This window comes from Phyllobates terribilis, unplaced genomic scaffold, assembly GCF_046119375.1.
Source record: "Phyllobates terribilis strain yellow unplaced genomic scaffold, ASM4611937v1 Scaffold_1__5_contigs__length_1240528914, whole genome shotgun sequence".
Classification (NCBI taxonomy): Eukaryota; Metazoa; Chordata; class Amphibia; order Anura; family Dendrobatidae; genus Phyllobates; species Phyllobates terribilis.
In genome coordinates this window covers 1,131,233,070-1,131,260,361 of record NW_027362761.1, presented here as the reverse complement: position 1 = coordinate 1,131,260,361, position 27,292 = coordinate 1,131,233,070, and the positions used below count along the sequence as shown (strand labels likewise).

General features: G+C 42.8%; 1 protein-coding gene across 8 annotated transcripts in view; it reads right to left on the bottom strand.

Annotated features, from left to right (window-relative positions):
• PROM1 (prominin 1) overlaps positions 1-27,292 on the bottom strand; it is a 239,284-nt gene that overhangs the window by 110,986 nt on the left and 101,006 nt on the right. For all 8 annotated transcript variants that reach the window (XR_012250681.1, XR_012250684.1, XR_012250683.1 and 5 more), the window contains exons 3-6: positions 17,177-17,235; positions 15,745-15,771; positions 10,388-10,593; positions 1,786-1,906 (exon numbers count right to left, since the gene is read on the bottom strand). Coding sequence is in view for 4 of the 8 variants with exons in the window: in XM_073647207.1 (XP_073503308.1) it covers positions 1,786-1,906; positions 10,388-10,593; positions 15,745-15,771; positions 17,177-17,235 (413 nt within the window). In the remaining 4 variants the exon portion in view is untranslated. The remainder of the gene's footprint in view (positions 1-1,785; positions 1,907-10,387; positions 10,594-15,744; positions 15,772-17,176; positions 17,236-27,292) is intronic.

The following is a 27,292-nucleotide window of genomic DNA, read 5'->3' as shown; positions in this document are numbered from 1 at the left end:
TGTTGAGGGCAGCAGCTGGAGCCAAACTCATCTTAACTGCTGCTCTCTGCATTGGACCCTGCAACACAGCGGCAGCAACTGAGATGTCAAGCTTGACGGTCACTGGGCAGGCACTCATTGCTCATCTTTTCTACTCCAAGAAGAAGTAACAATGGGGATAGTGGAGGAAATTTTGCATCTCCATAGAATTTGGCGCCCTGTGCAACTGCTCCTGAGGCCACCCCAATGCTATGCTCCTAACTGGCAAGTGTCCTGTGCTGCCTGCAGCACTGAATCAAAGATTCATAACAATAGTTTAACTGCTAAACAGATGGTAGCAATGGAGAAGGAGACGTCTTAAAGTGTCACCAGATTTCACAATGCAAGCTGCATATATTATTAAATAGATTGATGGGGCTGGTGTATTCACTGTAATAATCTATGTCAGAACGGCTGTATAATCCTTTTAGAAAGTTTTATCTCAGTTTCCGGCCACCTAGTCTGATCGCCAGCTACTCCTTCTGCTGAGATCTCACACTACTCAGTACAAGATGCAGCTGTCAGTCAGGCTGGATGGACGGGGACTGATTATACTTGGACTCACGAGCTCTCCCACTCTAGCTGTGCTCTTGTATTGCTCATATGTTCTGACATGGGATTTCAAAGTGAGTACAACAGCTTCATCGGGTCTAAGAAATCTGGTTAATAATGCATACAGTTTGCAATGAGCAATGTGCTGACAGATCCGTTTTAAAGGGAGCCTGTCATGTGAAAAAACATTATTAACATGCAGAAGATATAGGGTTAATCTGCAGGTTAATAGCATTTTGAAGTCATGCGACCACCGCACTGAGAGCCCCACTGCCGGGAGGAAATGAATGTTATTCCTCCTGGCATCCTCCCACTTTCAGTCAAAGGGGTGCGGCCGACGTGGCTTCAGTCACCTCTCAGTACATAGTGAGCGGCAGCTTTAACCAGTCCACACCCCGGCACTGACTGACAGCCGACTTTGCACTGATGCACTGGAGAGCCGACTGTCAGTCATTGCCAGGGGCGCAGTTACAGCCACCAATCACTATGTTCTGGGTGGTGAATGAAGCCGGCCAGCTGTGCCTCTATGACTGAAAGCCCTAGGCTGCCCCAAGGAAATATAAGTTCATTTCCTCCTGGCAGCGGGGCTCTCAGTGCAGTGGCTCCACGGCATCAGGATGCTATTAACCTGCAGATTAATCATATATCTGCAGTTTAATAAAAAAAAATTTTACATCAGGTTCCCTTTAAGGGTATAGATCACCAATTCTTTCATGGTTTGCAATATTGAACAAGTGAAAGTAATGCGTGTCACGATCCTAAATTATTCCATGCATGACCGTAGGGTGGAGAAGCCACAACATGCACCTTTAATTTGCAGTTAGGACTTAAGAGATAAGCAGTTTGTTAAAAAAAAATATTTTACAACCAGTATAATAAAACTGCATTTCGCAATAAATTATACATTGGCTTTTGTTTGAAGCCCGATACTGCCCTCTGTTGGTTATTTCAAGATTTACAATGCTGTGATTTTTTTATTTTTTTTTGCTACGGATACTAAGAGTTTACAGGAGACAAACACAAACTACTAGTTCCAGAGAGATTATCTCCTCCACCTTAAACCTCAAGAAAAATATATACAAAACATAATCAGTGCATATACTATATATCATGGCACCAGCTGACATCATAAAATGATCTTATTATCAGAAGAGGTGTGTTTAGAGGCGTTATATATGTTCACGTGCTCATTGTATTCACGAGTGGGTACTATACCAGGGGAGTGTCCGCCATTAGGGTCTTCAGGTCCTTGAAGTTGCTTTGCACCAGCTTTTTTGACCCTCGAATTTGGTCGGTAAGATTCTGATTGGCAGCAAACGCACAGAGAACGCCAAGACTGCGAGGAACGGGGCGACACGGTTAATGCAAGCAGTAGCACGTGATATCTTACACATGAAGTCATTAATCAAGTTACATCTGCAGTAAAGTTACATGGCTTAAACTTTAATCTAGTAGGTGGGTTTAAAATAAATGTTACAATTTGGTCATGAGAAATGTTCTCAGGGATTGTGGCTAAATGGGGGGCACTGGGTATTTGGGTTGGTTTAGATCAGACCTGGGCAAAGTGCGGCCCACGGGCCACAACCGCCCCTATGGCTGGTACAGTCCAGCCTATAAACAAAGATAGCCGAATGGCTGAAAAAAGTGGCCCGCGGGCAGAACCATGCGACTGCCCTCCCCCGCCCAACATCCCGATATCACAGCTTTCCGCCTCTTCAGGCTGCAAATGGCGGTGAATATAATGGTGGAGGAGGGAGCCGGCGGCTCCTTCTTTCACCATTTAGCATGTTCAACTGAGAAAGCCGACCCGATGACGTCACTACATTGTGTCTACTGTGCGGAGCAACAAACACAGACTGGAGCAGAGCACCAGGAGAACAGAAGCGAGGGGAGTATATATAGTTTTTACATGTGAATGTTTCTGGGCTCATACTCTATATAGGGGACTATGTGAGGGCTCATGCTGTATATTGGGGCTATGTCAGGGCTCATACTGTGTACAGGGAGGCAGTGTGTGGGCTCATACTGTATACAGGGAGGCAGTGTGTGGGCTCATACTGTATACAGGGAGGCAGTGTGTGGGCTCATACTGTATACAGGGAGGCAGTGTGTGGGCTCATACTGTATACAGGGAGGCAGTGTGTGGGCTCATACTGTATACAGGGAGGCAGTGTGTGGGCTCATACTGTGTACAGGGAGGCAGTGTGTGGGCTCATACTGTATACAGGGAGGCAGTGTGTGGGCTCATACTGTATACAGGGAGGCAGTGTGTGGGCTCATACTGTATACAGGGAGGCAGTGTGTGGGCTCATACTGTATACAGGGAGGCAGTGTGTGGGCTCATACTGTATACAGGGAGGCAGTGTGTGGGCTCATACTGTATACAGGGAGGCAGTGTGTGGGCTCATACTGTATACAGGGAGGCAGTGTGTGGGCTCATACTGTGTACAGGGAGGCAGTGTGTGGGCTCATACTGTATACAGGGAGGCAGTGTGTGGGCTCATACTGTGTACAGGGAGGCAGTGTGTGGGTTCACACTGTATACAGGGAGGCAGTGTGTGGGCTCATACTGTATACAGGGAGGCAGTGTGTGGGCTCATACTGTATACAGGGAGGCAGTGTGTGGGCTCATACTATATACAGGGAGGCAGTGTGTGGGCTCATACTGTATACAGGGAGGCAGTGTGTGGGCTCATACTGTATACAGGGAGGCAGTGTGGGGGCTCATACTGTATACAGGGAGGCAGTGTGGGGGCTCATACTGTATACAGGGAGGCAGTGTGTGGGCTCATGCTGTATATTGGGGCTATGTCAGGGCTCATACTGTGTACAGGGAGGCAGTGTGTGGGCTCATACTGTATACAGGGAGGCAGTGTGTGGGCTCATACTGTATACAGGGAGGCAGTGTGTGGGCTCATACTGTATACAGGGAGGCAGTGTGTGGGCTCATACTGTATACAGGGAGGCAGTGTGTGGGCTCATACTGTATACAGGGAGGCAGTGTGTGGGCTCATACTGTATACAGGGAGGCAGTGTGTGGGCTCATACTGTATACAGGGAGGCAGTGTGGGGGCTCATACTGTATACAGGGAGGCAGTGTGTGGGCTCATACTGTATACAGGGAGGCAGTGTGTGGGCTCATACTGTATACAGGGAGGCAGTGTGGGGGCTCATACTGTATACAGGGAGGCAGTGTGGGGGCTCATACTGTATACAGGGAGGCAGTGTGTGGGCTCATGCTGTATATTGGGGCTATGTCAGGGCTCATACTGTGTACAGGGAGGCAGTTTGTGGGCTCATACTGTATACAGGGAGGCAGTGTGTGGGCTCATACTGTATACAGGGAGGCAGTGTGTGGGCTCATACTGTATACAGGGAGGCAGTGTGTGGGCTCATACTGTATACAGGGAGGCAGTGTGTGGGCTCATACTGTATACAGGGAGGCAGTGTGTGGGCTCATACTGTATACAGGGAGGCAGTGTGTGGGCTCATACTGTATACAGGGAGGCAGTGTGTGGGCTCATACTGTATACAGGGAGGCAGTGTGGGGGTTCATACTGTATACAGGGAGGCAGTGTGGGGGCTCATACTGTATACAGGGAGGCAGTGTGTGGGCTCATACTGTATACAGGGAGGCAGTGTGTGGGCTCATACTGTATACAGGGAGGCAGTGTGTGGGCTCATACTGTATACAGGGAGGCAGTGTGGGGGCTCATACTGTATACAGGGAGGCAGTGTGGGGGCTCATACTGTATACAGGGAGGCAGTGTGTGGGCTCATGCTGTATATTGGGGCTATGTCAGGGCTCATACTGTGTACAGGGAGGCAGTGTGTGGGCTCATACTGTATACAGGGAGGCAGTGTGTGGGCTCATACTGTATACAGGGAGGCAGTGTGTGGGCTCATACTGTATACAGGGAGGCAGTGTGTGGGCTCATACTGTATACAGGGAGGCAGTGTGTGGGCTCATACTGTATACAGGGAGGCAGTGTGTGGGCTCATACTGTATACAGGGAGGCAGTGTGTGGGCTCATACTGTATACAGGGAGGCAGTGTGTGGGCTCATACTGTAAACAGGGAGGCAGTGTGGGGGCTCATACTGTATACAGGGAGGCAGTGTGGGGGCTCATACTGTATACAGGGAGGCAGTGTGGGGGCTCATACTATATACAGGGAGGCAGTGTGGGGGCTCATACTGTATACAGGGAGGCAGTGTGGGGGCTCATACTGTATACAGGGAGGCAGTGTGGGGGCTCATACTGTATACAGGGAGGCTGTGTGGGGGCTCATACTGTATACAGGGAGGCTGTGTGGGGGCTCATACTGTATACAGGGAGGCTGTGTGGGGGCTCATATTGTATTAAGGGAGGCTGTGTGGGGGCTCATACTGTATACAGGGAGGCTGTGTGGGGGCTCATATTGTATACAGGGAGGCTGTGTGGGGGCTCATACTGTATACAGGGAAGCTGTGTGTGGGCTCATACTGTATACAGGGAGGCTGTGTGGGGGCTCATACTGTATACAGGGAGGCTGTGTGGGGGCTCATACTGTATACAGGGAGGCTGTGTGGGGGCTCATATTGTATACAGGGAGGCTGTGTGTGGGCTCATACTGTATATAAGGAGACTGTGCGTGGGCTCATACTGTATATAGGGGGCTATGTCAGGACTCATTATATATAGGAGAATAACCTCGGCACTCAGATTAGATCAAACAAAATGTAATTTTAATGCAGTGGACACCGCGTTCTTCACCAGGCTCCCCACACTTACAGCGGTTAAGGTAGTTTATTGCTGCATTGTGACATTGTGTCCTCAGCCCTGGCACCCATGCCTTTAACCCTCCTCCTTATAGGCAGTCTGTTTTACTGATGAAGGTCTGCTTGACCGAAACGTTTGTTAATTTTTTGGACTGCAATAAAATTAAATTTTGTTTGATCTAATCTGAGTGCCGAGGTTATTCCACTATATTGTACGGGTTCGGCCCCCACTCGAGCACCAGCAAACAGCTGTGCAGCGATTTTTCTTCTATCATTATATATAGGAGGCTGTGTGTTGACTCATACTGCTCATAGGGGGCTATGTGGGGGCTCATACTGTATATAGGAGGCTATGTGGGGCTCATACTGTATATAGGAGGTTATGTGGGGCTCATACTTTATATAGGGGGCTACGTGGGGGCTCGTACTGTATATAGGGGGCAATGTGAGTGCTCATGCTGTATATTGGGGCTATGTCAGGGCTCATACTGTGTATAGGGGGCTGTGTGTTGGCTCACTCTGCATAGGGGGCTATGTGGGGGTTCATACCATATATACAGTGGGTTGAGTCAACTTTAATCCATGTTAACTGGCTGCAAGTGTGATTTAGTTATTGCCAACACCTGTTAGGTGCCACAGGTAAGTTACAGGTGCTGTTAATTACACGAATTAGAGAAGCATCACATGATTTTTCAAACAGTGCCAATACTTTTGTCCACCCCCTTTTTTAGGTTTGGTGTGGAATTATATCCAATTTGGCTTTAGGACAATTCTTTTTGTTTTTTTTCATTGAAGACAAATTAAATGAGGATAATAATACCAAAGAATTTGTGATTGCAATCATTTTCAGGAAGAAACTGAGTATTATCTGACAGAATTGCAGGGGCGCCAATACTTTTGGCCACCACTGTAGGGGCTATGTGGAGGCTCATACTGTATATGGGGGGCTGTATGTGGGCTCATACAGCATAGAGAGGGGTGTCAGCATACTTAATTCTGCTCAATTAAGTGATACATTTAATATTAATATACAATAATAATGTTAATATTCATTTTGAGCAGAATTCATGTCTCTCATGTAGCCCTTCGGGAAAATTAATTGTCCACCCCTGGTTTACATCCCATACTCACTATCTTACAATCTGCGTGATGCAGATTAGCTTTTCTCCAAAAAGGAAGAACATTCTCTCTAGCGCCATCTATAGTTATTTCGTATGTCAGTTAACTAACTCTAGAGATAGAGCTTTTATGGATTGGACATTGACTTACAGAATAGCTACCTAAGAGAGCAGAGGGAGAGTTTTCAGTAGTTATAGGTTTCCTAACGTTTGGAAACATGTATTGGGAAACAGGCCTTTAACAAGATCATATACACCTTGTTATCGGCCATATGCATTACATTTGATTCCCTTAAAGGGAACTTGTTACACCATCAACATTTACCTGCAGATTTAATGGTAATTTGCAGGTAAGCAGTGTCTGGTAGCCTTACTGGAGCAGCAGCTACAGGGAGGAAATAAAGTTTTATTCTACCTGCATCCGCTCGCTTCCAGTCAGGAGTGGTGCACGGAGCCGTATACGGTGAGCAGCTGTAATCACTTCCTGGCACATTGATTGACAGCTTTCTCTGTAGTGTGTGTGCATTGTGTGTGTGCGGAGCAGGTTGTAAAGCAAATTGCTGGGGAGTGATTACAGTTGTACCTGCACCGTCCGATGACTGAAAGCAAGAGGCTGCAGGGAGAATAAAAACTTAATTTTCTCCCTGCATCCACCGATCCAGGAAGCTGACTAAATAGAATTTAAGAGCTTTTTAACTACAGATTACCCCTATATCTACAAGTAAATAGCATTTCTGGAAGAGACCGTTTCCCTTTAAGCGTCTCAAATGTAATGCATTTGGCCTTTGTATATTATTTTGTTAACTTCCTGTTTCACAATACAGGTTTTACATTTCTGTAATGAAGCTATGTAAATCATTTGCAGATTTGGAAGTTAATGATGTGATTTACTCATTATTTTTTTAGAGAAATTTCTAAATTAGATCACAGATCATTTACTGCAGATTTATCACCATATTTCTCAATGCAAACTGTAGACAATGCTAGACTGATCTCGTCGTCCTGAGGACACTTTGGGCTCATTCAGACGTCAGAAATTTTTCGAGTACATGAAAACATGACTTTCTGTCATAAGTGTTTTGCATATGATTTTTAGCAGTGTTTCGTCAGTATCAGTTTTTACCATTAGTAATTTTCTCATATGAAAAGAAAAAATAAAAGATGGCGGTTTCTCGAGATTCTGCTATCAACAATCTGTGAAAAACAGACAGCGCACGGATGGCATCAGAGTGTTTTCCAATTTTTCATGGACCATAGACTCCCATTAGCAAGTTTGATCCATAAATTGGATCAAAATCAGACATGTCTACGTGATTTTGTGCTGACACTCAGTCCCCAAAAATACACAGACATGTGAACAGCCCCATAGACTATAATAGACGTGTTCTATCCGTTAAAAATAAAGAACATGTATACAAAAAGCTGACATCTGAATGAGGCCTAACTTTAACAAATTCATGTCAGAATGGGTTGTTTAATCCTGATCTTAAAATGAGCTATTATGAGCCCAACTAAAAAGCACCATAACCAAGTTAGCCAAGTTATCTGTGCAACGCCTCAAAACCCCTGATGAAGCCATTTTGGCGATACGCATGGCTGCAACAGGATGAATTGTATACACATTTTTTTTTATTTCCATGAATATTGCCCACTTGGATTCCTTTTTGTCTCTTACATATTCTCTTTTTTATGCATTTTATTGAACCTGCATTCTATTACTTTGGATGTATTATTTGGGTTCTTTGCACTTTAACATATACTATAGTATTCAGATTTATTTGGAGAAAAGCTTTTGTGTTGCATGTACTATTCAAACTCCCATTGTAAGTGCATACTTTTGCTTTAGGGGCCGTGTCTGTGGCCTTATGATGGGTCTGGACCTTGATCTGTACGTCTTAGTTTTTTAATTGCCTTTAATAGTGTGTATTTGACTCCTATTTTTTGCATCATGATAATAATAGTAAAGTATATATATTTGTGTACAGATACTGGAGCTGGATGTGCAGCCTTGTTTATATACACTGCTCAAAAAAATAAAGGGAGCACTTAAACAACAGAATATAACTCCAAGTAAATCAAACTTCTGTGAAATCAAACTGTCCACTTAGGAAGCAACACTGATTGACAATCAATTTCACATGCTGTTGTGCTAATGGAATAGACAATAGATGGAAATTATTGGCAATTATCAAGACACACTCAATAAAGGAGTGTTTCTGCAGGTGGGGACCACAGACCACATCTCAGTACCAATGCTTTCTGGCTGATGTTTGGTCACTTGTGAATGTTGGTTGTGCTTTCACACTCGTGGTAGCATGAGACGGACTCTACAACCCACAGAAGTTGCTCAGGTAGTGCAGCTCATCCAGGATGGCACATCAATGCGAGCTGTGGCAAGAAGGTTTGCTGTGTCTGTCAGCGTAGTGTCCAGAGGCTGGAGGCGCTACCAGGAGACAGGCCAGTACACCAGGAGATGTGGAGGGGGCCAAAGGAGGGCAACAACCCAGCAGCAGGACTGCTACCTCCGCCTTTGTGCAAGGAGGAACAGGAGGAGCACTGCCAGAGCCCTGCAAAATGATCTCCAGCAGGCCACAAATGTGCATGTGTCTTCACAAACGTTTAGAAACTGACTCCATGAGGGTAGTATGAGGGTCCAACGTCCACAGATGGGGGTTGTGCTCACAGCCCAACACCGTGCAGGACGCTTGGCATTTGCCACAACAGGATTGGCAAAGTCGCCACTGGCACCCTGTGCTCTTCACAGATGAAAGCAGGTTCACACTGAGCACATGTGACAGACATGACAGAGTCTGGAGACGCCGTGGAGAGCGATCTGCTGCCTGCAACATCCTTCAGCATGACTGGTTTGGCAGTGGATCAGTAATGGTGTGAGGTGGCATTTCTTTGGAGGGCAGCACAGCCCTTGATGTGCTCTCCAAAGGCAGCCTGACTGCCATTAGGTACCGAGATGAGATCCTCAGACCCCTTGTGAGACCATATGCTGGTGCGGTTGGCCCTGGGTTCCTCCTAATGCAGGACAATGCCAGACCTCATGTGGCTGGAGTGTGTCAGCAGTTCATGCAAGATGAAGGGATTGAAGCTGTGGACTGGCCCGCCCGTTCCCCAGACCTGAATCCGATTGAGCACATCTGGGACATCATGTCTCGCTCCATCCACCAATGTCATGTTGCACCACAGACTTCTCGGAGTTGGCGGATGCTTTAGTCCAGGTCTAGGAGGAGAGCCCACTGGAGACCATCCGCAACCTCATCAGGAGCATGCATGCCCAGGCATTGTAGGGAGGTCATACAGGCACGTGGAGGCCACACACAATACTGAGACTCATTTTGACTTATTTTAAGGACATTACATCAAAGTTGGATCAGCCTGTAGTGTGTTTTTCCACTTTAATTTTGGGGGTGACTCCAAATCCAGGCCTCCATTGGTTAATAAATTTGATTTCCATTGATGATTTTTGTGTGATTTTGTTGTCAGCACATTCAGCTTTGTACAGAACAAAGTATTCAATGAGAATATTTCATTCATTCAGATCTAGGATGTGTTATTTGAGTGTTCCCTTTATTTGTTTGAGCAGTGTATATGTGTCTTTCTCTTTTGGCAACTTATCCAGCAAAAAAGTGGGAGCGTTGATGAGTCCAAGTGTTTTCAGTCTCTGTCCACTCAGCCTGATAGCTGCAGCTTATACTGAGCAGTGCGAGATCTCAGCGGGGAGGAGGGACACTGAGGAAATGTCAAATCAGTCATGCTGGGTGGGTAGAGATTGTGATCGAAGATTATACAGCCATTCTGATATAAATTATCAAAGTAAGTACACCAGCCTCCTCTGGTCTAAAAGATCTAGTTAATAATATAAGCAGTTGGTAACGTGATATCTGGTGACAGATCATCTTTTAAAGGTAATGTAGTATCCAGAACAGACCTGATCATCATAGTCGTCACAAAGAGGGAGGTGGCGAAACATCCTCGCTGGCAGTCTGCATTCTTCTTGTGTCTTTGATGCATCTCCCCTCCACAGTTATCACAGCAACGACACATGCAGAAACACAACCCCAACAGGGGCATCAAGAAGAAGAAGATCAGTCCCAGGGAAGCAGCAACGATGAAGCCAACCTCATAGTGTATGGTCTGGAATATCAGCAGAAACACGTCATCAGTGTAGGAGTGATAGTGAAGACATCAACCAGAAAACTCAACACATCTATTAATTAACCAAGACCTATAGTGGCAATTGTGTTCTAATAGCTGAGAGATTCTGATTATACTAATTATTATCAGATTTACTGTCCTTGGCAAAGTCCGTGATCCTGATCTGTGAGGTTTACACTTTTTATATAGGTTGTCCAGGTTGGCTCACTCAGATGATCACTGCTTTTAGGCAAACATGTGGTGGACAAGGTCTTGCAAATGTTGCAGATCTGTTACTTCTTCCATGGTCCCAAGGTGTACACAGCTCACCCCCAATGAGTTTCTCCTTTTTCAGTCCTCTTTCCATCACAAAATGTTGAAGATTTGACTTAATCCCCCTACAAACTCTCGCCGCTTCATAATATGGTCAATTATAGCCTTATGGGTACCTGGTTAAAATGTCTTTTCACTTTGAGAACATAGTTTAGAAACACTGTTCTAGTGAGAAAGGTCCAAATAGAAGGAATGTCCGTCTACTCTAAAAATAATTTTTTATTTGGGTTTTCTTAAATATTTTGTACCTTTTGCTCTCTTTTGCGTCTGTGTTTTACCGTTTACTTCTGACTGTTGAATAAGTTGACTGAGAATCCATCAGTGAACTCTTGCCTTCCTACTTCTGAGCTCCTCCAAGCTGATTTATGACTACAAAGTTCAGCTCATCATTCATGTGATTATATATCAGCTGAGAGGAGCTCAGAAGAAGGAAGATAAGAGTTGTAAACTCTTCCATCAGAATAAACTCACTGACAAATTCTGAGTTAACTCATTCTGTAGTCAGAGAAATTTTCCCTTAAGGTGTCCATACGCTTTAAAAAATGCGAATCTCCCCCAGACGAGACCCATTAACTATTATATATCATCAGACATGTTACAATTATATTATATCATTCCAGGAGGAATAGGAGAGGAAGCACACAATGCAGAAAGGATGTTATATAGGGAATCCAAAAATAAGGTACAGATGGTAGCTTACAATGTCCAACCTACAGTTGCTCATTATGGGACAAATGTTACATAATGCGACCACTTCCCAGGACATTGTCTAATAATATACTGATTTAAAACTTTCCATTGATCTCATCCTAAAGTCCTTCCGTCGTCTTACTCTCCAGACTCTTGTGTTAATGGTTCTCTCTTTCATCAGTAAAACAAGGTCACAAGTGATCACCACAATTGGAAATAATTAATAAGAGCAGGCAAACAAACGAGAAGTAACAGCAGATCCCCTAAGAAACGTCAGGATGTCCTCCAGGTATTGTCTGGCTACCCTGCGCAAGTAAATGTGACATGCAGAAGTAGTGCGGTTGCTTCAAAAGCATCCAGCAACTGTAACAAATAAAATAAGCACAGGAGACAGGAAGTGCTGTGCTTCAGAAGCATACAGCAACTCGAGGGGTTAACACAGTCACAGGAGACAGGAAGTGTTGTGCTTCAGAAGCATCCAGCAACTAGAGGGGTTAACACAGTCACAGGAGACAGGGAGTGTTTTAGCAAGAGCCCCAGGGGGATTGTGGGGAACTTGGTGTTGTAGTCTGGCTGAAGCCAAAGAGAAAGGTGGTGTGTTATCTGGATCTGACAGAAGGGAACTGAACATGATTCAGGTCAGGAGTGAAGCTAAACACAGGTCAGATAAACTCCCTGAGCTAACAGCGCAGAGTATTATCGAGCAGGAAGATAAGGACTGGAAGGAATTGTGTCACAGGGATAATCTCCCTCATCAAACCTTCACCCCTCCATCTCCATGCAGGATAAAGAATGCTGTGTACTATTGTGTCCTTGTGAAGGAAAAGCCAGTAGTTGTGTATGCATAGAAGTGTGCTGCTAAGAGATCTAATCTATGCTGAATTATGCTACTGAAGAGACTGACATTACTGTGCCTTGTGAAGAAACTACTGTATTGTTACTGGAGCCGGTTGCTCAAGAAACTCAGACTGTACTGTAATGAAGATTGTTGCTGTAATATCCCTGAATTGCACTGGCCGTGCTTCAGATTAAATTCCACTGTTAAGCTGTTGAAAAAGACTCTTGTCAGATGTGTCTGGTCAGCAATTGAATCTATCGTGTGCCTGAGAGAAGCTGCAGCCTATGGTCGCCCTGAGTAACGGTTCCCCCAAGATTCCAACGAATTCATGAAACCCGTCTCGCCCTATCTGAACCTAGCGGCGTGCATGTAACATAAAGACAATTAATTATTGCTTTTTAAGTGGTTGTTCAGGTTTGGGTCAAAAGTCTGCAGTTACACTATGTGACAGCAGACTTGTGAATCCTCACACTGTGCGTAGCGCGTGCTGTCAGGATTCTCCGATGCTGCAGGTCACATAACCACAAGAATATGATTTGCATATGACTGTCCAGTCTCACTGTCAGCAACTGAGAATTCTGAGAGCGTGCACTGTGCACAATGTAAGGACTCACAAGTCTGCAGTCGCATAGAATGACTGCAGACTTACACATCAAACCTGGGCAACCCATTTAACACTCGGCCTTGTGGTATGTGCACATGTTCAGTTTTTGCAGCAGAAATTTCTGCACCAAAAATGAATCTCTTGGCAGGTAAAATGCTAAATAAAATATGTGTGTTTTTGGTTCGTTTTTGTATGCGTATTTGATGCTTTCCCCCCCATTCATTTGAATAGGTGAAAAACACTGCAAAAACTCGACTCAACTGTGTTTGCATAAATATTATCCCAGGACCAAACAATGGGCCTGAGGATGAAGACAGACCCTCCAACCAGAATAAACCAACATCATATATATTTATACACGGGTGGACGTCATTCCGAAGTGGGATCTATATACCATTTATAGCGAGCACAATTTATACATATACATGTATATATATATATATATATATATATATATATATATATAGGATAATGCATGAGCACTATATACTTTTGCTGAACAAATGGTGTTACATATGATTTGTATTTGGTACGTGATGATGATACACTAGCACAGTTCTATAAAAGAGGTCAAGTCATTACATTTATGCAGTAATGCTCTCCTACCCATATAGGATGTGTATGAATAATGTTTGCTGCACTAGCACTTTACTACATTAGCTTGGATATAAGAGTGTGATGCGGCTCCTTGTAGGATGCAATTACATCTATTTTCTGGTGCATTTCTGTATATATGTGTATGATTTACATCCATACAAAATAAAACACTAGCACTTTGTTAAACAATAGTGATCAGCCACTACATTTATGTGCAGGGATGCACATATATTTGTATGACATACGGATACGTAATAATAATTTTTGATGCACTAGCACTTTATTTATTGTTACATCCCACTAGTTATATGTGTTCTTTCATTTTAATTTTCCTGATTGTGGGTCTCCTATCTGAATTTATTTAAAATTGTTTTCTTTGTAATCCTCTGTTATCACCTGGTCATTAATAAAGACATGATATTTTTAGCACTTGAACTATCTGGCCTTTTTGGTTGAATTTCTTCTCTTTTTCTGCTATTGTATATATTTATTTATTTATTTGTTTCACTTATATAGCGCCATTAATTCCACAGCACTTCACAGACATTATCACTGTCCCCATTGGGGCTCACAATCTACATTCCCTATCAGTATGTGTATGGAGTGTGGGAGGAAACTGGAGAACCCGGAGGAAACCCAGGCAAACACTGGGAGAACATACAAACTCCTTGCAGATGTTGTCCTTGGTGGTATTTGAATCCAGGACCCCAGCGCTGCAAGGCAACAGTGCTAACCACTGAGCCACCGTGCTGCCCTAATCATCGACTGTCCGGTTCATGCATTTACAGTCCCTTCTATATGGATTTAGTACAGTATATAAGATTATACAATAACTAAATACACTTTGGAATTATACTTAATTTAAATATATATCCATATTTCTTCTCTTGTTCATTATCTACTAATTATACATTGTGTATATCTGTTTTTTAAACTATTTATGCCTGTTCGAGCGATTACTGTTTTTAACTTTGGTTTATTCTGGTTTGTTCTGCCTACAAAAACATCTATTTTGACAGAATCAATAAAGCTATTACTCTTGGAAGAAGAAGAGAAAAGAATGAAAGCACAAAAACAAAATTTGTGTGAATCAGTAAAGGGATAATGTGCTTAAAACACTAACAGGAGTCGGTTCTGTACAGCTGCAGGCTGGACCCTGGGGTGTGTTCACACAACGTCTTTTTCAGGCAGCCAAAAAAGTTAGTTTCTCTAAAGAAGAAGTTTCAGGAAACTTTTTCTCTGGCATCTGAAGCGTCTTTTTTTTAGTGCTTTTTTTTTACGTCAATTGACGTTTTTGACCGCTGACAGATTTTTTTAGTGTTTTTTGGGGCAGATTTTAGAGTGACATTTTCCAAACATTACTTTTAACTCCATTTAACAATGAAACCGCTAGAAGTTTGTCAAGCAAAAACGCTAAGAAAACGCTCAAAAAGTCCAGGCATCTTTTGAGCTTTCCCATTGACTTGTATTGTTAAATAATAGGGTGTCTTTAGAGTAGAAAATGTCTGAAGAATGGTCAGCTCACTTTTTTTATTAACCGCTTGGCATCTTTAGAGGTCTAAAGTGGTTATAAGACTGGACATAAGAACAGCAAGTCATTTTTACGTAGAAATACATATGTTCATTTTTGTGTTTCACTAGCGCTTTTTCAGGTGCTCCAGCTCCAAACCCACCTGAAAAAGGCATCGTATGAACATATCCCAAGGATCGTTTTCTTCAGTATTTCAGTCCAACCGTGGCTGTGGGGAAAGCCCTGCACGTGTTCCTTTTATCCCTGAATAAGAGGACTTGGGCTCCCATGAGGGCAAGTACGGAAGCTACCACTAAGGTACATGTGTTACATGGCGTATATTTTGTAAAGACTTCTTCTCCGAGACTGTGGCCTTCAGAACCTGGTACAATAAGGGTATTAGAGTGCTACAAGGTATCTATGGGCGATTCTGGATATTTCAGTACAGACTTTGCCTTTATTGTCAGCACCGTCTTTTAAATTGAGAAAACCAAATTGTGTCCTCACGGCAAGAGCTCACAGTACATTAGACATCCCACTGACACGTTACAGGTCTACAAGATAACAAGATGAGATTACCTGCAGAGTCAGGACGACGTTCTCCGGCTGCAGAAGGCACAGCGGTCGTGGGCAGCATGTAATGAAGATGCAGCAAGCTTAATATCAGGATAAACCATTCATGGATGAATACATCAAAAACACAGCGAATAAGCAAGGAATCGGAAATAAAGAGTAAAATCAGCTACACTTATTATATAGAAGCTATAGATCATACATGAGGGCAATATCTAGTATTAAGTGTTGATGGGATTCTACTAGAAAAGTATTCTTTATATTCTTTATATCCTAGAAATCAAGAGGATATTCACAGCATAAATAGCAAATGGGTGAAGTCCAACCTCCGTGTCCCAGTGATCACAAAAACAAGAGTCTTGACCCCCACTCCCTCCTATAAAGATGGAGAACATTATTAAAGAAAGGGGCCAGGATGGGGGACATTATTACAAGATCGTGGCCAGGATGGGGGATATTACTACATGATGGGGGACATTATAATCAAAGGAAGTCAGGACAAGGGATATTATTAAAGATAAGGGTCAGGATGGAGGACATTATTACACGATAAGGGCCAAGATGGCTGACATTATTACAGAATGGGGGCCAGAATGAAGAACATACATTTTTAGTTTATTGGAGCAAGTGGGGGACATTATTATTGTATGTGGCCACTTGTAGGACAATATTACTGTATGGGAGCCAGAATGGGGGACTGTAGCATAGCTAGGAAGGACAGTGTTAAATCCCAGCTCTGCAAGGATTTTGATTAGATACACCTGTAGGGTTTTGGTAAGAACCAGGAAGTTGGTTAGTTGGATGTTGAACAGAGTTGAGTGTGCTACTGGGGAGTGATCAGCCAAAATGTGAGCTGTAGCTGTGAGATAGAAACATGCGCTAAACAGTTTGTATGTGAGAGCCGCAGGGAACCGTGTGGAAGCTGCAGCCTGTTCAGTGTGAACTGTGCCCGGTGTTGAACACTTCTGTTTGGTGCTGGAAGCTGCTGGAGTTCAGGCTGAAGGGGACAACGCAACTGGTGGGATTGTGCTTCTTCTGTGTATGAAGTCTGCTCCGGAGAAAGGACTGTTATCTGTTCTGGTGAGCCTGCACTGACATATGGGATCATAATTAAATCAGTGGTTACTATGGACAATAGAAGTTTTGGGTGACTGTTCTATTTAGTTAGTGCCTGGACAAGGCTAGGGGTTTATGTTTATGGTTTTGTTGTTTTGGTGCTGGCTAACCTGTGAAAAGCGATAAAAACTGCATATGTTTGGACCAAAACTGCATTGCCTGTGTGAACGCAACCTAAGGCCTAATGCCTACCAGAGAGAGTGAACCCCTACAGACACTATTACTCCATAAAAGTTTTCAATTAGTTCACTGCATTTCTTTCTCAATTTGGTCAGCACTTTAGCTGTAAACATTGAATATTGTATAATCTGGAATACATTACCTTCTGATAGTCATTGCGCGTTTCCCCAAACTTCTGCTGTGCTATCCGCTTCACTAGGTCTGAAATGGACAAATAGAGAGTAGGTCAGTAATAAATCATAATTCCCCCGCCAGGTTAGTCACATATTCCCTGTGTCCGTATACGACCATACAGTACTCCTCAACCCCCTGACGGTAAAACAACAAGCATCCACTACACCGCAAAGTAACGGGACAGTCGATTATAAATGACGCCTTATAAATGACCCAGTTATATCCAATGATTAACTTTTCCCTGTGTTCATCATGATCCATGCAGATTGAAGTGCAAGAAACAATAACTAATTTTAACACTGTAATTCCTACTATTGCCATTAGGTGGCGCTATTTTCCATTTATAATGTCACACTCACTATAACACTCCTATAATTCCTGCCATGCTTGCATAGGATAATACTATTGTTTCTGAGCTACAGAAGGTGTAAACTTTACAGAGATTGTCTGGAAGAAATGTGACTAATCTCGTCAGCCCAGTGATCTACTCTCTACAGCGCAGGAAGGATTGAACTTCTGTACAGGGTCCCTGATAATGAATTTATATACAGTAACCCTAAAGCTAGAATTAGGCATGAAAGGCAACCAGCGTTCATCCAACAGCGATTTCTCCTGTACATATGCGCACATGCTTGTGAGGTCATGTTATATAAGAGGGGAGAGGTAAATGAGCTAATAAGATGCTGATGACTGCACCTTAATACACAGTATATATATATATATATATATATATATATATATATATATATATATATATATATATATATACATACAGTACAGACCAAAAGTTTGGACACACCTTCTCATTTAAAGATTTATCTGTATTTTCATGACTATGAAAATTGTACATTCACACTGAAGGCATCAAAACTATGAATTAACACATGTGGAATTATATACTTAACAAAAAAGTGTGAAACAACTGAAAATATGTCTTATATTCTAGGTTCTTCAAAGTAGCCACCTTTTGCTTTGATGACTGCTTTGCACACTCTTGGCATTCTCTTGATGAGCTTCAAGAGGTAGTCACCGGAAATGGTCTTCCAACAATCTTGAAGGAGTTCCCAGAGATGCTTAGCACTTGTTGGCCCTTTTGCCTTCACTCTGCGGTCCAGCTCACCCCAAACCATCTCGATTGGGTTCAGGTCTGGTGACTGTGGAGGCCAGGTCATCTGGCGTAGCACCCCATCACTCTCCTGCAACCCACTGCAGGGTGACCGTCTGTCACCTCCGACACACCCGTGACAGGTGAGCTGTGTTGTGGACACTATAAGTGCTATAGTCAAGGGCAGCGCACCCTGACCTCTGGCTCCGCTATTATCAGACCTGTATTACAATGTAGTGCACAGATAATACCGCATTACAATATTCATACAGTTTGCAAATTTTTCACCCTAACCATATTGGTTATACAGCGAAAACTACAGACATCGTTTTCCATAGAAGCAATTGTAGGAACATTTCCCAAAATCCTATTAAACACGGTGGCAATAATAATGGCATAGCTGTGGTAGACATACATTCATCACCACCTACGATCCCTGTGGACTGGCGCATTTTGTGCACCGGGGATTGTGATCCCAGTCTGGACATGGTTGTGTGTTTTTATGGTTCAGTTGATTTGCAAGGTCAGGATTTCTTTTATCACACTGGCTAAACATCAGACTTTGCCACTCTGCTGCACTAATCTGCTCCTGGGGGTCACAATGGGATGAATATAGAAGCCAATAATAAATGAAAGTCATTACAATGTAGCAGCGGTGAAGGTAATTCATGTATATTACTGGTCTCTAGTGGGGGCAGAGCAGCTTATAGAAATATATGGACCTCATATAGTATCCAAAGCCTGGCGCTGCCCTGTATGTAGTATATACAGTAGGAGCGCACCAGAGCCGTGTGCCAAATCCTGGTATATACGTGGAAGTAACAGTGTGTCTGATGACAAGGTCTCGCTCCATATTCTACATGCCCAATTTTACCAGGAAAAGACCATAAAAGACTGGTCTGAGGGTATGCGCTGTCTTTTATTTTTCACTTTTTTTCAATGTCCTTTTTTTATGGACCGATTGTCCACAATAAAATAAACTGAGATACATCCTACTTTGGTCCATGTTGTGGATCAAAGTCGCCAAAGCAAGATAATTGCCCCATGTAAAAGAAAAAAAAAAAAAGAGTTCACGGATGATATTTTACTGTTTAACCCTTTAAGAATTTGGCCTTAATGGGAATTTGTCATCAGGTTTTTGCTACCTCAACTGAGAGCAGCATGATGTGAACATAGAGACCCTAATTCCAGCGATGTGTTACTGGACGGCATGCTGTCATTTGGATACAGTCACTGTTTTAAATGCTGCAGATCTAGCAGTTCTCTAAATCCTGAGCTCTGTAAAACCCCACCCACACCACTGATTGGCAGCTTTCTGTGTTCACTGTGCATAGGCAGAAAGCTGCCAATTAGTGGTGGGGTGAAATTATACAGAGCTCATGAATATGGAGGACTACATGGCAGCAGGTTTACTAGTCCTCTAGTGATAATTGCTGCTGATAAAACAGTGATTTTATGAAAACTGCAGCAAGCAGCCCGGTAAGTGACACGTCACTGGAATCAGGATCTCTGTCTCTACATTATGCTGCTCTCAGATTAGGTGGCAAAAACGTGGTAATAGATTCCATTTAACATCCACACATTTTTTCATTCTAGGTGACATAACTTTTATTGTGCTGGAGAGAGGTGAACATCAGATCTGCCAGATAATTATAATGTTGTGTTCTCCTCTCGCATTGTGGAGCAAAGAAGGAGGAGGAAGATGCATGTAGCAAGTGGTAAAAAAAGCTCCCGTGGCTTCCTGCCAGCAAAGGGCATATTTAAAATATTTGGTAAGGGTGAGGAAATAATGAAAAGGAGATGGCGGCTCTGCTGTGACTGCTGGGGAAAGAGGCTATTCATTGTGCCAGGAATGACTACTGTGACTGAGAGTGGGACCACTGCTGGGACTATTGGAAAGTAGAGAGGAGGCGTTAAACATTGGAAGGGGGGCACTGCTGTAAATATTGTAGTGTAGGGGGTCAGCCCCGCCACGGACCATTTACTAATGGTCGTAACCATGGATATCTAAGGTCCTGCAATGCCCTGCATATGAGGAATGAGACATGATGAATTAGAATGCCCATTGAGTCTCTGGGACCGGGGCATTATTTAAAGAGTTGCCCAAATTCATCAAAACCAATGTTGTTTACGTCAGTCTTGCTTAGGAGGGTGCTGGAGTCAAACAATCCTGATGTATTAAGAATCACACACTTCTTAATGAATCAGGAGCATCTGACAAGTGACGTGCGCCTCTCGTTTTGTTACAAGTCAGGAGCTCCACAGCTCGTCAGGAATTAGACAAGCTGTATGGTCACGTCCCTGATGCACCCCTGTCCTGGTCCAGCTGTGTCAATTTTGGCGATGCTGGGAGACACTGGTGTGAAAGTGTCAAAAGTCACAAAACTTTTGCTCAACTTTGAGGCCATTGTGTGCACTCAATTAACGTTAACCAGAACTTTATCTTTTAGCTAATGTGCACACAACGTCTTTTTCAGGCGGATTCTGCCTGGAACCCACCTGAAAAAGCGCTCAACAAATGTTAAAAATAAAGAACATATGCACTGTAATGTTAAAACTATATTGCTGTGCACAAAATTTTGTCTTTTGTTACTTCATTTATCCACTTCAGACTTCGAAATCTGTGAAGCAGCTAAAAGAAGTGTCCGGTCCATTCTTCAGGCAGCTTCCACTTCTGCTTCAAAAATGATGCTGGCACACCGGTGTCTAAGAGATGCCATGTGCGCATACCCTTAGACCTGTTTCCCACAAATATTTTGAAATGTTTTTAACAGCCTCGCACTTTTATATTGGAAACGTTATTGAAAGCAATGTTAAAAAAAAAAAACTGTTCCAATTTTCATCCTTTTTTTTATTGATTGAACGAGAGCAGCGGACTTTGTTTTATGCATCCTGGAAAAAAAAAAAAAAGAATCAAAACTGATACGTGCACAAGCGTATGTCCAACCTTTACCAATATGACATATGTTTTTCCAGTGGCATGGAACAGGCTTTGCTCACAAAGAACCTGGTGCATCAGAAATAGCCCAATTTTCGTATGTCACTGAATCCACCAATGGACAAGTGAGCAGAGGAGAAACATACGCTGGATGACAAGATCATATCAGATCAAAGCCAAGCAGCGAACAAAGCGCCCCTGTCTGCAGCCGCTACTGAGCATCCGCAAGATACAAAGGCGCTTGACCAGACATAACCTGATTAGATCAGTACTTGTGTCGTCTAATAATAGGGAGCTTAACGTCAACCCAGCTGTTGTGCTTTGTGCATGGTGGATGTCTCTACAGCGAGTACAAAGCTTGTTGTTTACAGGCTGGAAAACAGGAGAAATGCCCCCATATCTTGTACTAAAAAGTAGACAACGGCTAATGACACTAAGCAGAAGTAAGAGGAGAACGGAGAGCGAAGCCGCAGCATAAACTATGGATTTGACCATATTACCGTCCTGCGTAACCAGCAATATCCTAACATAATGGTATTAGCGGATTGTCTTCTTTTACGGGGTGAAGCGATCCAATAATAATCCATAGGGTGTATTTACATGACCGCGTAGTAAAAAAAAAAAAACACCAAACATCAAAAAACACACAAAATTTTAACATCAGTTGCCAAAGTGCTGGGATGTGGTTTTTACACTCGCGCCACATTTATTTTACAAGTTTCAATATCTCAAAACTGTGGAAATTTGTACTAAAACATTGTGCAAAGCAGATTTCTGCAACTGAAATTCAGTTCCGTGTGATTGTTCAGCGAAAAACACATGGATTTCTGAAAGATGCATTCTGAGGGGTAAGGTTTCTCCTTGTGGAGAGTGACAAGCCAGGCCTGGCATGTCAGAGTGAGAAGACTTATATACGCCGTGCATGCTGCTCTGGGAAATTAAATATGCAAATTGCTTCTTCACAGAGGAAGGGGACTAAAGCTTTAGCGCCACCTATTGGAAGTAGCAATCCTAAAAGTCGATATTGACCCTTTAACAAGCCTTGGCATATGACTTTGTAGACTGTGAGCCCTCGCGGGCAGGGTCCTCGCTCCTCCTGTACCAGTCACTGCCACATTGTGTTCAAGATTATTGTAATGTTCTTGTATTATACCCCTTTTTCACATGTAAAGCGCCATGGAATAAATGGCGCTATAATAATAATAAATAATAATAATAATAATAATATGACTTAAGATAAAAGCCAAACCAGAATCTTAATTTGCAGACACAGTGTTTCTGGGTATTGCCCCTCGTCAGTGCAAAGTATGAGATCTGATCTGGCTGGGTGAGAGGCTTAAGACTGGGATTTAAGGTGTAACTTTTCTCCTTGTGGAGAGTGACAAGCAAGGCCTGGCATGTCAGAGTGAGGAGACTTATACGCCATTCCAGGGGTGAATAAACTCCTAAGAGCTCATTCACAGCTCTCGTATCCATGATGGTCTATGGGGTGGTTCACATGTTTGTGATTTTTTGCTGACTGAGTGGTCAGTGCAAAATCATGGAGACATGTTTTTTTTCTCATCAGAGAAAAACTGATGACACTGATCAAAAACACTGATAAAACTTGGACCAATTTTTCCATAGAATAAAATTATTAATGTGCGCATGAGCCCTTACATGCACATAAAGGGGATGTAGTACAAAGAACCAAATTCATTAAGAGGTGCACGCCACTCAATTAATTTGGCGAATCTTCTGAGTGGAACCTGTCTTAGTGTGCCACACCAGAATTGTTAGGGACTGAAGTGGCATTTCTGCCATACAGGACGCCCACACAGCCTCCTCCCCAGCTCTGCCCAAATTCAAACTTTTGTGAAAATTACAAAAATTGCTAAATTTTTATGCAAATCTGTATTGCCCAAAAATGTTGCAGCTTTTTAAAAGTTTTTACACCACATTTCTGGCATAAAAGCCTTGATGAATCGGCCCCAGAATCTATTTGCTGAGATCTTAGAGCAGAAACTTGGTGGACACCCTCCAAATCCTCCTCAAATACTTGAAGTTTCTGCTCAAGAAATGCAGCAAAAAGACTCTGTGAGCAATATTGATATCAATATCAGACAAGTTTCCGTGCTTTTGTGTGGCTTACTCGATCTGAGGAGAAAAAAATGGACATGTGAACTACCACATAAACTACCATAGAGTGTTATCCATGAAAATCTCAGATAGCACTCCTATCAGAAAAACTGACATCTAAATGTGTCGCAAAAAGTCCCTTTATGTAGACAAGGAGGTGGTGATTTCTACAAGAGAATGAGACCTCCTGACTGCCACACATTCAGTTGTTGAGATTGTATCATTGCAGTCTAGATCCAGTCCTGAAGTCATCATGAAATAAAAAATTTAAAAAAGTGATTGTGAGTCTGTGACTGGAAAGGGGGATGTCAGAAAGGAGGTTTAAACTTGGTCTGTCCCAAAAGATTGGTATCCAGAGATAAAGTGGCCGGAAGAAGAAGGTTCACTCAGCTGCACATAGAGGTGGATACAGGAACAATGTCTTTTTAAATCTTGCGATGGTTTATTAAGAGTATTGCATAAACCACGGCCTAACAGGAAAAAACAAAACATAACATATGGCACAGTCTTTGCTGTTACGGGTAACCACCCGCTTCAGGAACAAACAACCCAAGGTTTAGCTTTCCTTCACATGGCAATACAGCTCCAGAGCTTGTGCCTCCAAACCCACCACACACCAAATACTATAAAAGGCTGGGGATTTATCCTCTGCCCTCCTCCCTCTGTACAAGTGTCTAATCACCCTAGCACTAATCATGGCTGATTAACCTCTCTCATCACTTTGTGTGCTGGAACATTTTTTCTATGTTTATATTATTGGAGCTAACAATCTCAGTGCTACATGTCTCCCCTCCAGTACTCTGCCAGTAACTTTGTCACATTATTTATATATAGGGTTAATCCTCCCCATGTTACTTTAGAAAGTAGTGATTGAGACTTTTTTTTTTCTTAAAGGGGTTCACCGGGAATAGAGAAAACGAAATAACTAGAAAGCAAATGTTAGTATAAATAAATTCCTAAATATATTTAATTAGCAAATCACAAGGGAGGTAAATCGCTATAGAATTAAAATGGCCGCCGCCTTCTGTCACTGAGGAAAACCTGTCCTAGGATGTTAGGACAGGAGCCTGTGAGCATGTGCAGTAGGACAGGAGCCTGTGAGCATGTGCAGTAGGACAGGAGCCTGTGAGCATGTGCAGTAGGACAGGAGCCTGTGAGCATGTGCAGTAGGACAGGAGCCTGTGAGCATGTGCAGTAGGACAGGAGCCTGTGAGCATGTGTAGTAGGAAGCTTTTCTATTTTGATTTATACACCATGATCATGATGATGTCATGGATCTCACCAGAAGAATAATGTAGACCACCCTGCTGTGTCAACTTAGAAGATCCCTGCGTAGTATTCAATATATCACAAATATTTCACAGACATTCAAAATCTCTCCAGATCATTGGGTCACTTTTAGAGATGATCAAAAAGATTCCAACTATGACATCATTGGGTCCTAGTAAGCGGTAGAGCTACTTAGTATGCTTAGCAGAAGATTGCCAGCGCAGGAGTAAATACTGTCCTGCTCCAGCTACCAAGGACGACTGAACCGGACGAAGCGAAAACGCAACAAGGGGGGCGCGTTATGCCTCATTTCCAATGGCGCACCCGTGACATGATCGTGGTTCTCTGATGGGTTGTCTTGACAGCCGGGGTCTGCTGGAGACCCTCGTGCCAATCATCACACTCCCCCTGTGAACGTTGGCCTGTGGCTGGCGTTCATAGGAGATCATCATTTACTCTATACATTGCTTGCTGATGCACTTCTATATACAGTACAGACCAAAAGTTTGGACACACCTTCTCATTTAAAGATTTTCCTGTATTTTCATGACTATGGAAATTGTACATTCACACTGAAGGCATCAAAACTATGAATTAACACATGTGGAATTATATACTTAACAAAAAAGTGTGAAACAACTGAAAATATGTCTTATATTCTAGGTTCTTCAAAGTAGCCACCTTTTGCTTTGATGACTGCTTTGCACACTCTTGGCATTCTCTTGATGAGCTTCAAGAGGTAGTCACCAGAAATGGTCTTCCAACAATCTTGAAGGAGTTCCCAGAGATGCTTAGCACTTGTTGGCCCTTTTGCCTTCACTCTGCGGTCCAGCTCACCCCAAACCATCTCGATTGGGTTCAGGTCTGGTGACTGTGGAGGCCAGGTCATCTGGCGTAGCACCCCATCACTCTCCCTCTTGGTCAAATAGCCCTTACACAGCCTGGAGGTGTGTTTGGGGTCATTGTCCTGTTGAAAAATAAATGATGGTCCAACTAAACGCAAACCGGATGGAATAGCATGCTGCTGCAAGATGCTGTGGTAGCCTTGCTGGTTCAGTATGCCTTCAATTTTGAATAAATCCCCAACAGTGTCACCAGCAAAGCACCCCCACACCATCACACCTCCTCCTCCATGCTTCACGGTGGGAACCAGGCATGTAGAGTCCATCCGTTCACCTTTTCTGCGTCGCACAAAGACACGGTGGTTGGAACCAAAGATCTCAAATTTGGACTCATCAGACCAAAGCACAGATTTCCACTGGTCTAATTTCCATTCCTTGTGTTCTTTAGCCCAAACAAGTCTCTTCTGCTTGTTGCCTGTCCTTAGCGGTGGTTTCCTAGCTGCTATTTTACCATGAAGGCCTGCTGCACAAAGTCTCCTCTTAACAGTTGTTGTAGAGATGTGTCTGCTGCGAGAACTCTGTGTGGCATTGACGTGGTCTCTAATCTGAGCTGCTGTTAACCTGCGATTTCTGAGGCTGGTGACTCAGATAAACTTATCCTCAGAAGCAGAGGTGACTCTTGGTCTTCCTTTCCTGGGGCGGTCCTCATGTGAGCCAGTTTCTTTGTAGCGCTTGATGGTTTTTGCAACTGCACTTGGGGACACTTTCAAAGTTTTCCCAATTTTTCGCACTGACTGACCTTCATTTCTTAAAGTAATGATGGCCACTCGTTTTTCTTTACTTAGCTGCTTTTTTCTTGCCATAATACAAATTCTAACAGTCTATTCAGTAGGACTATCAGCTGTGTATCCACCAGACTTCTGCACAACACAACTGTACAATTTTCCTAGTCGTGAAAATACAGAAAAATCTTTAAATGAGAAGGTGTGTCCAAACTTTTGGTCTGTACTGTATAGCGCAAGCAATCAGACGATCGCAGCTTCAAAGTCCACTAAGGGGACTATTAAGTACAGTAAAAAGTGAAAAAAAAAAAGTTTTAAAAAACATGAAAAGAAAAAAACACAAAAGTTCAAATCACGCCCCCCCTTTTAAAAAAAAGAAAATAAACACTTATATTTGGTATCACTGTGTTTGTAAAAGTCCGATCTTTTGAAATATAGAATAAATTAATCCCATTAGTAAACGGTGTAAGAAGAAATAAATCAAAACGCAATAATTATGATTTTTTGGCTACCACAACATTGCAATAAAATGCAATATGAGGCGATCAAAACATCATATCTACCCCAAAATGGTATCAGTAAAAACGACAACTCACGGCGTGAAAAATAAGCCCTCACACAGCCCGAAAAATGAAAACTTTATGGGTCTTGGGAAAATAAAAAAGCAAATATTTTTTATTTTTTGCAAATTTGTGGATTTTTGTCACCACTTAAATAATAAGAAAAACTATACATGTTTGGTATCTGTGTACTCATACTGACCTGGAGAATCATATTGCCAGGTCAGCTTTACCATAATAGTGAACATGAGAAAAAAATTTCCAACGTAAAAAAAATAAAGTTTATTAGAAAAATATAAAATGTATCCAAAGTCACAACTGCAACAAGGGGCAGTATCAGGCAAATGCGTTTCGGATAGTAATCCTTATTCATTGCCGTGATTACGGAAGACCAATATACTGGAAAAAAAAATTCTCTAGGTCCTTTCTCATGTAGCACAACTTGCTTCCATGCCATGGTTCTTCACATG